Source organism: Zootermopsis nevadensis, unplaced genomic scaffold (assembly GCF_977971745.1).
Source record: "Zootermopsis nevadensis isolate Lab colony 2312 unplaced genomic scaffold, Znev_1.0 Znev_ptg000020l, whole genome shotgun sequence".
NCBI classification, from domain to species: Eukaryota; Metazoa; Arthropoda; class Insecta; order Blattodea; family Termopsidae; genus Zootermopsis; species Zootermopsis nevadensis.
Window position 1 is genome coordinate 2,986,168 of NW_028259152.1, and position 15,063 is coordinate 3,001,230.

General features: G+C 40.2%; 1 protein-coding gene across 1 annotated transcript; it reads right to left on the minus strand.

The window, feature by feature from the left end:
- Positions 1-1,272: 1,272 nt before the first annotated feature.
- On the minus strand, positions 1,273-11,750 carry LOC110829650 (free fatty acid receptor 4). Its single transcript, XM_022063616.2, has 3 exons — positions 11,516-11,750; positions 8,566-9,873; positions 1,273-4,795 (listed from the first exon to the last, which is right to left on the minus strand). The coding sequence occupies exons 2-3, from the start codon at positions 8,935-8,937 to the stop codon at positions 3,761-3,763; spliced, it is 1,407 nt and encodes a 468-aa protein (XP_021919308.1). The 5' UTR covers positions 8,938-9,873; positions 11,516-11,750; the 3' UTR covers positions 1,273-3,760.
- Positions 11,751-15,063: the final 3,313 nt, after the last annotated feature.

The following is a 15,063-nucleotide window of genomic DNA, read 5'->3' on the forward strand; positions in this document are numbered from 1 at the left end:
AAAATAAACAGTAGTTTGAATTTTGTACAACGTTCATGACATGGAATTAGCAGTGTTCTTAGCCGCCTTATTCTAAAATACTTTGCTTATTTAGATAAAAAGCCAAACAGACTGGACATCTGTTTGCTTACTACGGAATTTTTATTGAGGTATTGATGCGAGATTTGTTTCTGTGCGTGCCAGAAAGCATATTTCAGTGTTGACCCAGGATCGTTCCAGCAACGCTGCTGGAGCCTTTGAGTAACCAGAACGCCAAACTGGAGTCAGGATATTTCAGTTAGTAGAGTCAGGATGCGGACTGGACGATCAGGATGCCATTTCTTTGACGGTCAAGGACTCAACATTTCGCTACCTGTGGCTTCAGTGGTAAACAAATTTCCCGCCTTGTGTCATCACCATTATATTTATCAGGTCCCTTGTAGCACGCAGAATGTTTTTATTTGACCCTTTCACTTTTAGTTATTCACTTTGAAAGTAACTTTCAAGTCGTCAGTTTCACGAACATGGTTCCAAATTCGTCTCAGGCTTTAAAATCTCCGTATGGCTCTATTTATTTGTATTGGTCACAATGTTGTTGTGCAGCAGTGGGAATCCAGTTCTTTCTCACACAACCAGTGTATGTGGAGGTCCTACCTTTGTCTGAAGTAAATAATATTATTTAATATTGTTCTCCCATCAACGTCTAGACCTTCCAAGTAACCTCTTTCCTTCAGTGGACACAGCGGTTAGAACGCTGGCCTTGTAATCCTGGGGTCTCGGGTTCGATTCCCGGCGGAGCCCGAATTTATAACTTGTGTTGGGCAAGGCCGTGGTCTAGGCAACACGGAGTTTTCCTCCGGGGGCTTCCCCGGTTTCTCCGTGGCATCCCAACACACACAGAAGAAGGCAATGGCAAACCACTTCTGGATCATCTGCCAAGAACGTATATGAACAGGTCTCAGTCCGAGAAAAGGATGGAAGGATCCTGTTCATATGGACATGGCGTCAGACAGAACACTAAATAATAATAATATATATAAATAATACATTTCCTGTCTTGTGCTTCCTACATGTCTGGTTCATCTAGCCATCCTTGATCTGTGATAAAATACGGTGAAAAGTGTAAATTATGGAGATCTCCATGATACAGTTTTCTCCAACCTCTTGTGACTTCCTCCCTCTTAGGTCCAAATATTCTTCTCAGCATCCTTTTCTCAAAAATCTTTATTTTATGGTATTCTCTTATGGACTGATAAAAAGTTAGCCTTTTGAACATATAAATAAGGCTGCAGATTTGAAATTTCATTATAAATATATTTTATTATCGCAATTTACATGTTTGGAACTATAAGATAATAATTTACATAGAAAACAGAATTTTCATTGCCTCTTTAATAGCATTCTTTGGTATTTCCTCCATTCTACATATTTATCAAATACTGGAATGACCGAAATATTCAAACCAGAGAAAATCTTCCAAATCTATGTTTAAATACAAACCCATTATTCTATCTTCATTTTAACCGTGTTACTAAAAGCACTTCGTGTTCCCTGCAACCTCGTAACCGATCTCATATCGAATGTATTGTGTGCAAATGCGCCAGTCCAAATGAATTGCCACATCTAAATAGTGCATACAAATTTCCTTGTGATCTGCATATTATTTTGTACACATTTTTTGTTTTAAATGTCTGGCTCCGCTCATAATTCGTTACAAGTGGGTTTTGTTGGTTTAGAGTTTTACGCAGACAACCAGAAACCCCTACAGACAGAACGTACCCCCATATCAGAATTATCGACCGTATGACGAAGTTATGGCTGGAATATTTTGAGAAATACAAACGTTTGGTTGATATACCTGTTACATATTCTTAGTGGGGATATCTGTGTTTGCAAAATAAATGCACCTTTTATTTGCATGCACATTGATGCACGTAAATTTAAACTTAGATTTGAAAACATCCATAGACTGTAATGAAAGTTACATATGAAGAAAGTTAAGGTTCCGTCTTACATAGTATATTTAATTCAAAACCAAAATATTATTACGGCTACATATTTCTCTTAAGGGCCTTAGGATGACCCTGTGGAGTCGAAATATGTCGTCCTAGTAAAATAATTGATTGCAAATAAAATATATTGTGTTAGACTGAACTTCTTTCTTCTGTATAACCTGCTAACAATCACAATAGAATGCATTAAATGAATATTGATATGTAATAGTCTGTTTGATGATTATTTATGGGGCTACAAACTACAATTAAACTTAATTAATCAGTTTCGAACATTATCCTAGTGATATTAAAAATGAACGCAAATTACTAACACTTCTGTACATTTTGATAACAAGAACTCTGAGGTAGGTGTGAGAAGTGACACCGATATACGCTGACGTTGACGCTAGTGAGGCAAAGATATGGCGACGTTGCGAAAGTTTTGAGGATTATGTCACGTTCAGAAAAGTGAGTCACGTATAATGTAGACATTATTCTTTGTCCTAGGGTACAATTTACACCAGAAGATTGTCAGTGTAACGGGCCTTGGGTCATATTCAGTATGGCTAATGGGAATAAGAAAATTTAAGAGACTAAAAAAAGACTACAAGTTGGGTGTTACGAGGGGCAGAAACAATGGATTAATTTTATATCAATGTTTAACAATACCAATTTACTTAAACATCTACATATACACACATGTGCAGATAACGAGATATTTCATACTCTGAGTAACATACGAATAAAGATAAATTTTCTTTTAAACAATGATAATGTAGGTGCAAAGAGTCTTGCGTACGTTATACAGAGTCTGAAGAGGTACATAGACTTACATGTTTCACTTTGACCTACAAATACACATAATTCGACCCATTAGCATACATTACTGGTTTTCGGACGCCCATTAGCTCACTCTTGCAGCATTAGCTACTTGTACTTATTTAAAAAGTTACCGGACGAAAGGCTAAATAATTTAGTTATTGGACAATATATGCAGTTGTGGTAGATTCGAGACAAATTTTGAATTATTTTAGATCAAAATTTATATTCGTATTTTAGTAGATAAGATAAAGTTGTATGCTAAGAGGCTGGAAGGAGACCACGTCGTTTTGGATTTTCATGTTGGAAACCATAGAACACATAGATTTGTATTAAATTTGGTTTAAGGGATTTTTTCAACTCTACAACTACACTGAACAGAGTCCTTCTTGAGAAGCTAGCAGTCGCTCAATTAGTCAAGATATTATCCGTCTTTTGTGGAACTCGAAGATCGACTGTCACGTTCAGAAGAGTCCGCCAGTAAATCATATCCTGAGCCAGATGAATCCAGCCAGTAATAGAAAAGTAAGTTATGGCACTCAATCAAATGTAAGCACTTGGTGTGCCAGTGAACTAGAGTGAATCCTCACGATCTTGGTGATTCATTTTACTTCGGCTGCACGGTAGTCGAAGGGGAGCATTCAGCAGCAGACAAGAAAACCCCTGAGCGATGTGGCGTACACTTATGACAATAAATGGAAAATTATTTATGACTATTATAAACAGATATAGGTTGAGTGGCTAAGGATGAGAATGGTGGTGATAGTAAACACCGTTCGGATTATCAGTCCGTGATACCCTTGTTTCGTTTGGTATTTATAAACCAATTATAATTTCCGTGTTGATCACCATGTAAACCAACATTCCACAATCCAAATTTACGTTTTGGAAATACTGGAAAATTTGGCATTAGTTTCGGTGTCCGTATTTTGTGTGCGAGAATTGTCTTTACGTTTAGGTCTGTAGTATCAGACTTCCTGAACACCACTGGGCGTTTCCAGTACAGAGCCAATGCTACACATACTAATTTTCTTTTGGGGTTTCGGGGGTATCCCTTGAGGGTACCCGTTGACTCGCCCGCTGCTTGGGGTCCTGGACGTACCGTTAACACCATATTCATTCAAAGCGTCCTGGTTAGACTTACTGAGATCGTTTCTTCTGCAGCCGTTGTTGTCGGAACTACCTCGTCCACCGAACCAAAGGCGAGTGAAACACTTGCGGAAATTTTCCGACAGAACCCCATAAAGAAGTGGGTTCACAACAGTGTTTAACAATGCAACGACTAGGGACCAAATGAAGTGGTGTGACCTGAGGAAAAAGTTGGTGTCCTCGTATGGCCGGCGACCATCGACATAGATGAGGAACATGACGACGGTGATGGGGAGCCACATGAGGAGGACGACGATTACGTTAAGTAGCAGCACCCTGACTACCCTGAGGTGCTTATTGAGACGGAGCTCCTCGTGTTGTGACATCGAGCCATTCCGGCCCGGCGACATGAATTGCTGGCTTGTCGTCGAGATCTTCCTGGTCCATGGCATCACCAGGCTGCCAACAAAACTTAGTTCACTGTCACGTCTCACAGTCGGCGTGTCTGCACCCGAACAATCAGTGCTCACCGGGTTGATGACAACGCAAGGTACAGCCCAGCGGCTCCTCGTCGACAAGAGTTTCTGGAAAATTCTTTGGTAGTGATAGACGAGGAGGGCCATGGGAAGCAGGCAGGCAAGGAGAATGACGGGCACAGTGAAGCAGATGGAAAAGTTCACAGTGTGTGACATTGGGAACACGAGGGTGCAGATGGTGCCTGCGTTGGTGGGCTGCTCGTGGAACCAGAAAGCGACAGGGAGGAAGAGAATTGCTGCGATGAGCCACGTGACAGCGGTGAGAAGAGTGGCGAGCTGTGGGGTGAGCCTGGAGCGGTACGGCGGCACCACGATGCACCGGTGGCGGTCCATACTGATCAGAGTGAGCGTCCACAGCAGCACGAAGCCACACACGAACTGCACGTGCAAACGAGAAGAAAGAGCCATTATGCAACAGTGTACTGGGAAGAACTGATTGTCGCTCGTGGTCAAGCAATTCCCCGACTTGTGTGGAATCCACAGGTCCAGTATCTTTTGCCGATCCTACGTCTGATCCAGGTGAACCCAGCCCACACATTAATATCATATTTATCTGAAGGTCCATTTTAATATTATCCTCCCGTCTTATCTTGGTGTTTTGCGTTACGTACGTGTTTCTCTTATTCTTCACGCATGAATTGTAACAAAGATTACGTTTGGAAAATTAGGATATAATTCATCATTACACAGTAACAACCAAGGAAACTTTACTAAAGGCAGCGTAAATAGACAATTGTAAAGATTAACTGAAGAAAATGAATTCACAGACTGAGCGATGTATTTCTTTAATCTGAGTTGCGACACTAACCTAGCCATTGACCAAGGACATATGTAGCATGAGATCTGTGTGCTTGTAAGGTATAAGTTGCATTACCATGCAGACCTAGGTGTGTGGCGGAACAACGCCACGGTTGGCATGGTACGAACGTGTCGGGGACGTAAAAGGCAGTAGAGTACTTCTTGAGAAGCTAATAGTCGTCCAGCTCCTGAAGAAATTATCTGTCTTTTATGGAATTAAAAGGTTCACTAAAATTTTTGGTCTTCAATGCAACTGATTTTATTTTGCTCAAGAAACTCACCATTCATCTTATCCTAAGCCAGATGAAACCAGAACACACTCTCGTTTTGAAGATACATCTTCATGTTAATTGTCCATCTAAGCCTCGTTCTCCCAAGTGATTTCATCAGGCCAGGTTCCACTATTAAAGTTCTGTGGCCCTATGTAAACCCTATTATCTGCTCCTTCCAACTCTCCTTCTTGATTTCTTAACCCGAACAATAATCTGGAGAAGATTACATATTGTGCAAAACTTAAACGATAATTACATTGCACAAGTCACTGCATTTCATTATTACTTTTTAATATTATATCTTAATTCATTATGCCATTTGCATATTACATTATTCTTTCATGGCCTGTTGGTTCTACTGTTTTGGCTATAATTGTAACTACGCATTCGAATAAACTTAACGATGATTGAATTACTGTTGTCGTTGTGAAACCTATACGCTGGTGGGAAGATAATATAATGGATCTTGAAGAAACAAGGTATGGAGAGTGGCTTGGATTCAACTGACGGAGGATACAGTCCGTTAAACTTGTAAATACGGAATTAAACTTTCGGGTTTCATAAATGGCGGGGAATTTCTTGACCGGCTGAAAGACTGCCAGTGTTTCAAGAATAACTCGCCCCATGACCTGTTATCGTCATCAACAATATTTTCGGTTATTTAAACCTCTGGTACTGATGCTGAGTCTCATCTTTACTGTCAAGTTCAGAAATGTTCTGATACCCATCGACCGTCGAGTGTACTATACTGAGTAGCTAGAGCAGTTTCCAAGAAGGCGAAACAAGAGATTGAAATTGGCCATGTGTGTTTAGTGCTGAAATAAGGATGTTTAATATCAGCATAAAAATCCATGACAACGGTGAAACGATGAAAACAAAATTTGACTACTGGATATTGTAAGGAAGGAAATGTTTGAAGAAATAAATTTAATTAAAATAATATAGATTACACATTAAAGTACATAAACTGAAAAAATGAAGTGTTGAAAAGGAAGTAGTAACGTCCTAACTTCCTTTTGGTAAGTAAGAATATGCATTCATAATGGGACAGACAATTATGCGATTAAAAGACTGTGTGGGAATAGTCAGTATCAAGTGAATGGAACTGATGACCCAACGATCGGAAGAGTGCCGAGAAAAACTACTGAAGATGACTTCAAAGTCATGTGAGACAGCTGATGCATCTTAATACAACCGAACATTTTGTCTGAGGGGCCGTGAAGTTTCAGGGCCGAGTGAAACTCTGGCGCGTCTCCACCCAGACTGCATTTATTGGAGGCTGAAATTGTTACTTACGGCCTTTTGCGTGTACCAGGGTCGATGTGACGTATTCCACACGAGTGCGTTATTTCTGTTTGAGAAAACAGCAAACAAAGCTGCACTGTGACCACTGTTCTGTCCCGACCGTAATATTTACATATCGTGAAACTTTATTAGTCTATAATGGCGCTTTTCTCTGTATTCTCACAACCAGAAATCTACGATACTGTCCGCTATTCAGACTTATAGCTTACTAATTTTATTCTCCCATAATACAGGTATCCACGTATCCAGATGACTGAACTGTTGTCGTCATCAAGTCAGTAACAAAATTTCGCAAGATGGTTCGCGTGTCATCATGTTGGTACGTGAAGGTGTCTTCTGGAATGTTGTGTCATGCAGACTGGTAAAGTTTTTCGACGTTTCAGAGGCGTTTGCTGTAGCAAATGTCTACTAGACTATACGACACAACGTTCCAGAAGACATCTTCATAATCGCAGCCGTGAGAAACTGAAATCTCACCACGTTCACAAATATCGGTACGCTAGAATGTAACCATATTATTTCTTAATGTATCAGAGTGACGTGCATTGCTGCTACTACAGTTTAAGAGATGTGTGTTCGAAGTAACACGCGGTTCCTTGTGAAACAAATTACGGTAACAGAAAACAGTACCTCGTTCATCATCACTAGAAACATAGAAACAGAGGCTTTTGAAAACAAAATAATGTAATTTAATAACACTCGGTGAGAAAATAGTAGCTAACTTTAGAGCTTTTATGGCACGAAAGCATTTGATATTAACTTAAATAATCAGTCACGCTTCTTCGTGTGAACATAAACTTTTAGCTTGAGTAAAAAACAAATTTACGCTGACAGAAAAACACCAAATAATGGCTATTATAGTCGGTGACGAAGACGACATTAATGTGAGGCCCTTATGACCAAGGTCAAAACAGTGTTTAGCTTTTCCTTTGAGTCACGCATTCTTGCAGGTTGAGTAAGAGCAGGTGACTCAATGTAAGCAAGGATCCGTAGTGAAAGAGCTGTCAGCTGGAAAGACTGTAATTTAGAAGCTATATTCTGACCATTTGCAGTATTTCTGTAGCGTTGGTAAACGATATGAAAGTCGCCAAACCTGTCCTTTGGATACTTTTTAGTATTCAGCAGTTCTGGTTAGGATATTGCACACATAACTCGGGATAGGTTTCTTCGTAGGTGCATGTTTTAGCCGGCTTCTACTACAATTTCATAAATGAAAACAGAACTTGACTAAAGCACATTGTGAGTGTGACAAATTAAATTCATCGCCAATAATTTTGGCAGGCAGGACTGCAGTTGAATTTTCAGTAGTTAACATGAGACCCAAATGGCATAGGCCCGTCCGCCCCAATCATTACCTTGAAATCTTAGTGTTCATCCGTCGCAAATGGCCTACTCGAGTATAGACAGACGTCTGCACGATCCCAGACCTGGCCCGGGGGCGTAAGCCATGTGCACAGAAAATGTTCGGTTCCTAGCCGGGTTCGAACTTGGTTTAAATTATATCAGTCGGATGCTTTCATTTCGGGCTTTCGCGGACTTCGGAAAAAGTTATCCAACCGATTTTATTTTCTAGGGGATTCTCAGAGATTCCCTCCCAAACACAATTCGAGATAGCACCTGACAAACATGGCATCCGACATCTTTGTACCATTCCTCAAACATCAATACAACCTCAGCTTAGGTGGTGTACGGGTAAGATATTTCAAGAGAAATTTCGGGTTCGGGCCGCGTCGAGCAAACGTAAAGCTAAGGTCCCTGAAGACCTCTGCTCACCTGCGAATAGGGCAAGATCCTACAGGCGGTGTCTCCCAGCACCCATTCCTGTGTCAGTCTGGTGGCAACCACTGCGGGAATACCCAACGCGAACACGAGGTCAGCAGCGGCGAGGTTCAACAGGAAGCAGTTGGTGACCGTCCTCATCTCCCTGTAGCGCAACACAGCCAACGCGATGCTGGCATTAGCCACTAAGGACACCAGGAACGTGAGCAACAGGAAGCCTATCTCCACGCCGGCAGCCACCGTCCTTCCGGCACCGAACTGGCTGTAAAACGTGAAAAAGGAGCGAAGGCCCCAGCCGCCTGTCGTGTCATTACCGTACACGTAAGAGGAATTGGCGCCAGCGTCCGTAACCATGACACCAGACATCACAAATATTCTCGTCCTCAGCCGTTTTATTGGAAATGTTTTGTCCTTCTTACCGTCTTCCAAAACCAAACATCACCCTAATAACCCACTTCATTTCACTTGTAATGTAGCAAGTCAACTTTTTATTTCAAATATTGTTCTTATAGACGAAACCCAACACTTTTATGCTCCTGTATTTGAATAATAAGTGTTTAATTAATCACCCATCCCATACCAAAAGCAAATAACGTTCATTAATGTGATTACATATAAATTTTGTTTCTGTCTTGTATTTGATAATAACTTTTCGTATAATTCGCCTGGATGACGTTTAATTTGAATATCTTGCATGTCTTATTTTCTTCAATAACAACACATTCAACGTTTAAAGAATCGTGCTTTTAAAAACTTTCGTTTAATTCGCCTTGGTTGTTCGCTTCTTTTCGATTCTTTGCTTATCTTCTTTTCTTCGAAAACAACAGTTCACATTTCAAGGAATCGCGCTGTAAATTAATCCAGAACAACAGACATGCGTAGGGATATGTGGAATGAATAACTTTTTTTGACATCACAAGAAACGTTCATGAATCAACCATTAAGACCTTTCTCGCGGCGTCAGATGTACCAGAATTTTCACTTCCGGTAATGCACATTTATTGTTGCAGCGTGAACGAAGCTGTTCACACGTCGTATCCTGTTTGGTGACGAAGTAATCAGCGAACAATAGTTAAGACAATACGACGGAGGAAGTTGTATCCAAGTGAGGTGAAGGTCACTGAACTTGCAATACTGGATTTGGAATAAGTGACAGTGGTCACTGCTCCCCGATGCTAAATTGCCCAGCCAGCCAGTCAGCGTCTTCCGGGAATGGTCACATTACAATTTGTGTGAGGAGCGTCTCGGAGTTTCATATTCTGGGATACAGTACGAAAAAACAGCTGCTTACAGACGAACGTCCTGAAACAAAAACGGTAAATTAGAAGCTGATCGGATATTTCTGAATGTCCAGATGTACAGACGACAAAAAAGTTAATAATAAAAGAAGAACAACACAAAGTGATAATTCAGATCAAAACTTGCACACGGAGTAAATGTTTAAAAAATTGTTAGCTTGCCATTATGTTTGTAAACGCCAACGATTAATATAACACTATAACTGTTCCTGTTTAACGTGATTACCAGAGTCTGAGCTTGGTCTCTCAACCTGAAGAAAGAAGTTTCGGTTGTTTAAAAAGAGGATACCGAGGATAATACTTTGACGGACTTACGATGTAAGACGAAACAGAAGGCTGGAGAAAACTGCATAATGAAAAGTGATGATTTGTCCTCTCTATCGAATATCATTAAAGTGACCAAATTAATGATTACGACACGAGTAGGGCATGTAGCACTCATGAGAGAGCTCAGTGTGCGTGTGTGGACTGCAATAATCTGCTTCAGGATAGGAATCAATGTTGAACTCTTACAAACACAGTAACAAACCTTCTAGTTTCATACACGAGGTGGGAAATTTGTTGACAAGGTGAGCGACTGTCAGCTTTTCAGGACTGCATGAAGTTTATTTTTCAGCATTATGTGCCTCGTGTTTTACGATATTACAACTAATCTAACACCTACAGCCATAGTCACTTGTCTTCATGTGATTTACCGAAACTTCTAGTTGTCTGAGGATTGAAGAAATATAGGCTTGAATCGGAAGCCGACGTAAAATATCAATAGTAATAAATTTGTTTTATTACTGAAACAATAAGTTCTATGAATAACTTATCTCCCTTACTAACTTTAAAATATTTTAGTCATATGAGAGGGCGAACAGGTTATAGAAATTAATAATTATATCCATTTGTATGTTGACTTCCACGAGTATAATTTCCGATGTCAGATATAACCTCAAAGTTTTTGACGCTGTTGTCACGTATGCAATTGTTTTTTGCCTTAACGCACAAACTGAAGGCTTGTTAAGGAGGTAGCGTCGGCCAATCTGTCTGTCTACCAGAATATTTCATTTCCTAAACTAACGGACGCCTTTGATCAAGTCCATATTATCTTCTAACCAACATTTCTAATCGTGCCTACCCATGATTATTAACTTTTCTTAAAAGCGTCTTATAGTACAATTTAGTGCAGACTTTTAAACGTAGACTTTATTAAGGCATGCAACTTTTATTTCAGATATTAATTTTAACACAGCAGCGTAATTTTCTTAACGCATCTTGTAAGAATGTAATCAGACGATCACGAGGGAAGAGAATGTAGTCGCCTAGATGACAATATTAATGACGGATGTCTCACCCTCACGGAATATCTAAAGAAGAAGGTTTGGTTACCGTTAAAATATTTTAGATGAACACAGTTGTTTATTCTCCACGGAAGAAATCTTGTTGTAATTCTGTCAAAGAGGAATACGTGTGTGTGTGTTTGAAAAAATTATAATGCTCTGTACCCTGGATAAAGATTATCCCAAGAATCCATTCGGATTGACAAACAAATAAGAAAAATAATCGCGTATTAATTTTTTGGTGTCTGAACTACAAACTGTCGAAAAATATAAATTAAAAGATTAGCAAAAAGTGAAGTGTGACATGGATTTGTTACTCACTGCTAGGATAACTGTTGACTGTGGTTCTTCGTAGCAATGTTCCCGCCTGTCGAGTGACATAACCACACACCACAGACGAACGAGAAGCTCTGAGCCCATCAACTTCGGGCTTACCCCAGCACGCGACTGCAGCTGGCTGCTGCCTGACGAAGGTGTGTGAACGGTCCGATCAGCACCGAATGACGTCACGGTACGTCATCATTTCCAGCACAAAGCCACATACACAACAACGTTCCTGCAACAAAAACATTGCTGCTGGTTCTTTCACATCATCATGAGTCATTTCTGACAATTCGTCATTGAAAGATGGTCTACGGCATTGGTCATCACAGACAGCCACAAACACAAAGGACATTTCTGAGAAATTGTACGTCAGTTCACTATGAATGCGATTAAATCTCATTCCATTAAAATGCTTTCTTCTTGCTGGGTGAGGCGTGGCCAAATTGGCTTCTGTGAATACATTTATTTTTCATAGTCTCATAGACTACGTATGAACACAATGTTCATAAAATCCAAGGAGGCCACTTGGGAGATTTAGGATAATATTAAAGCAGATTTTTGGTCAAAACTTTCCCTGGCTTTCGAATACTTAATTCTTTTGGATGAATGGTGAAAGAGAAGCAAAGAGCTCATTTTTGCTTGCTCGGTATGAAATTGCCAGGTATCGCGGAATTTTGTTTCCGGAATCGAGACACCATTTCCTTCACTGTATTTCATACCAGTTTTCAGTTGCAAGATTCCAAAGTATTTTGAAATGTAACTGAATCGAATTGTCATTTATACGCTCTGTGGTCAAAATGCAGAATTACAGAATGTTAAGTCAGGTGGTGCGTGTTAATTACCACAGTGCTACAAAGTCTGGCGAATTCCTAATGTTGCTCGAAGCTGCGAAGACAGTTAATCTCTGAACTGCAGACACGCACACACGTTTCTGCTGATGTACTGTCGCCAGCAGTGACTGCTCTTGTTGTAATCAGCAGAATACAAAAGCCACATACCATTCACTGATATTAGAACAAGAAAATTACCTCTTCGCCAGGCATAAATGAATCGCTAATCCCTGTACATTTATCCACCCCACTTGTATATTCTTGAAATGGTTACCCTCAAGTGGTTTATCGAACGACCCCTTACGACCTCCTTGCGAGACCTTTGTCAGTTTTTTTAATTCCCAGCATCGCATCCCTTTGCGCTTGTAATAATTATCCAGTTCTCGTCCACAGCTGTCCAAGCCCGCAGCAAACCACATTGATGTTAATTACCGTAAATTGGGAAGGCTAGTTCACATATACTCATATTCACATTCTCTTTCTTATGTTCTTTCATCTTCGTCACCCCCACGCGTCTGTTAACCTTGCTTACTCTTCAAAGGACCAGAAATTCTCCCCAGCACCCTGTTTGCAAACACTTTCTTACAAGATGGCTCTCTTCTGGGTTGTAGCGCCATATAGTCTGGTCGAAGTTTACCTACTTTTCGTAGGTCTTTATTGCCGCCATCATCAGGGCGATCAAACATCTCATCGTCCTGATGAAGCCAAAATGCAAGTAAAGCTGTCGCCGTGTTTCAAACTTCACACTAAAATACGAAGAACAACTTATATATTTTTTAGGTTTGATATTGGACACAAAATTGTAAGGTCCTGTGTTAAGTGGCGCGTTGTCGCGTTCTTCTTAAAGTTGGTATTGTCGATAGTGCGAATTAAAAAGTTTCAAGGTGGATAACCACCTGTAGCATGGTATTCATAAGTACCTTGAAAATCCGTGGTTTTGGTACGTAGTTCTAAACAGGGCAGCTATACACACAGGAACAAGATGACACACCTTTTCTGCCCCATAACATAAAAAACTGTACTAAGAAATGAATATGGAATTGTCCTTACACGACAAAGTCTGATGAATTTGCGTGAAAGGGATTACTGTATGCAAAAGCCTTCACCTTCAAAAGGGAAAACCAAATGTAGCGGTCAAGTGGTTAGCACTCCTGCTGCGTATTCGAGAATTATCGGGTTCAAATGTGTGGCAGGAGACAGGAAATCTTTACTGGTTCTTTTTCGTGGTTTTACTCACGCCCTTCCAGCAAAATTTCGGTGTAGTACTTTAAATGAGATCACGACCACTTCCATATAACATCCAATTTTTAATTGATTAATAATCCTATCATCCAGCGCTACATAATCTGATCTGCTGACTGCGTCGTTAAAATAAGCGCATGTAAATAAATTTGCAACAGAATAGGGACAAGTATTCGGAGGACCTATAGGCTAATTCTCCGCTTGACGTGTTGTGAACCAACCTCGACTTGGTCCATGAACTCCATAGAACTTCCCAACATTGATTGACGTGTTTGTATCATTGCCCCATCCACTCGTATTCCTCTCAACTGGCAATTGAACCATTAACTTTTTTCTTTTTAGTTGAAGCCTAAGCTTAGCACATGCAGCTTTCGTAAACAACGCGCGATACATTTCTTATTTGGTTCTGGCGTGAAGTTTGACAAATATCGAGACAGTTTTTTATTTAAATGCTTGTTTCAACGAATTATGGAGCCACATGATAGATATGAATAATAATGGCTGTCTTCTGGGTTTTTGCGCCGTCCATCATCATGGAGATCCCCCTGATGATGGAGACAGCAAGCACTACCTTTTAAGAGGCCGGTGAACGTCTACCAGACTACACGGCACATCCCAGAAGACAGACACCGTCTTTTATTATATCGAAAATGTCGGATTCCGTATAATTTTGGGTTAATCACATTGTGTAGGTCCATATAAATAAATTATAATACATATTTCTCTAATGTGTCTGTTATTATGAATGTTGGTTGGTTGTGATCATCTGTTGTTTCAGGTTTTTGGGTCTTTGTTGATGATATTTATTAACGTTTGGGTTGTTTTAACAGTTGCCACGGTAATATTGTTAAGAGGTGTTGGCCTCACGGGATAGGGATAATACTCATGACTATTATTAACGAGAAAGTTACTAATTACATTCATAAATTTAAAATGTCAATGTTAGAGGCCGTAATTAGGTAAATAGTTTTACGTTAATGTTCATATATCGTCACATCTGCTTCAATTTTTACTCAATCTGACCATCAACTAGAAGCGGTCGCATTGAATACACCGTTCTTCTTATGTTTTTCCTGAAAGACTTAATGTAATAATTTTACATTCCAAAACATAGGCATTTTTCAATGTTTCTTTCAACAGGCTGAGGCAACTTTCTTCTTTCCATTAGTTCATTCACATCGTCCAGAGTATGAACGCAACTAGCGAGATGAACGAAAGTGTCCACGCCAGAACGTGAGTGAGTTATCTCTCCGAGTTAACATGGTTCGGCGTTCGCCTACAACATGCGAGCTGTTCGACCGTAGTGTCCACATGGAACAGGGAGATGCTCGCGAGCCATTCGTGAACTTCAGTGTGTACGTACCTTTTGGAGCAATGTGAGAACTTGGTGCTGTGAACAATTAGCTTGAAATAAATGCGAAATGCTACAGACCACAGAAACTTCCTCTGTCAACAGGATACCAAGGCAGGAAG

What these genes read in the sequence shown, in the direction of transcription:
- LOC110829650 (XM_022063616.2), bottom strand. Translation starts at nt 8,937, where the DNA reads ATGTCTGGTGTCATGGTTACGGACGCTGGCGCCAATTCCTCTTACGTG. An exon ending in GGATCTTGCCCTATTCGCAG is followed by an intron (nt 4,796 to 8,565) that starts GTGAGCAGAGGT and finishes TTGCACGTGCAG; the next exon opens with TTCGTGTGTGGCTTCGTGCT.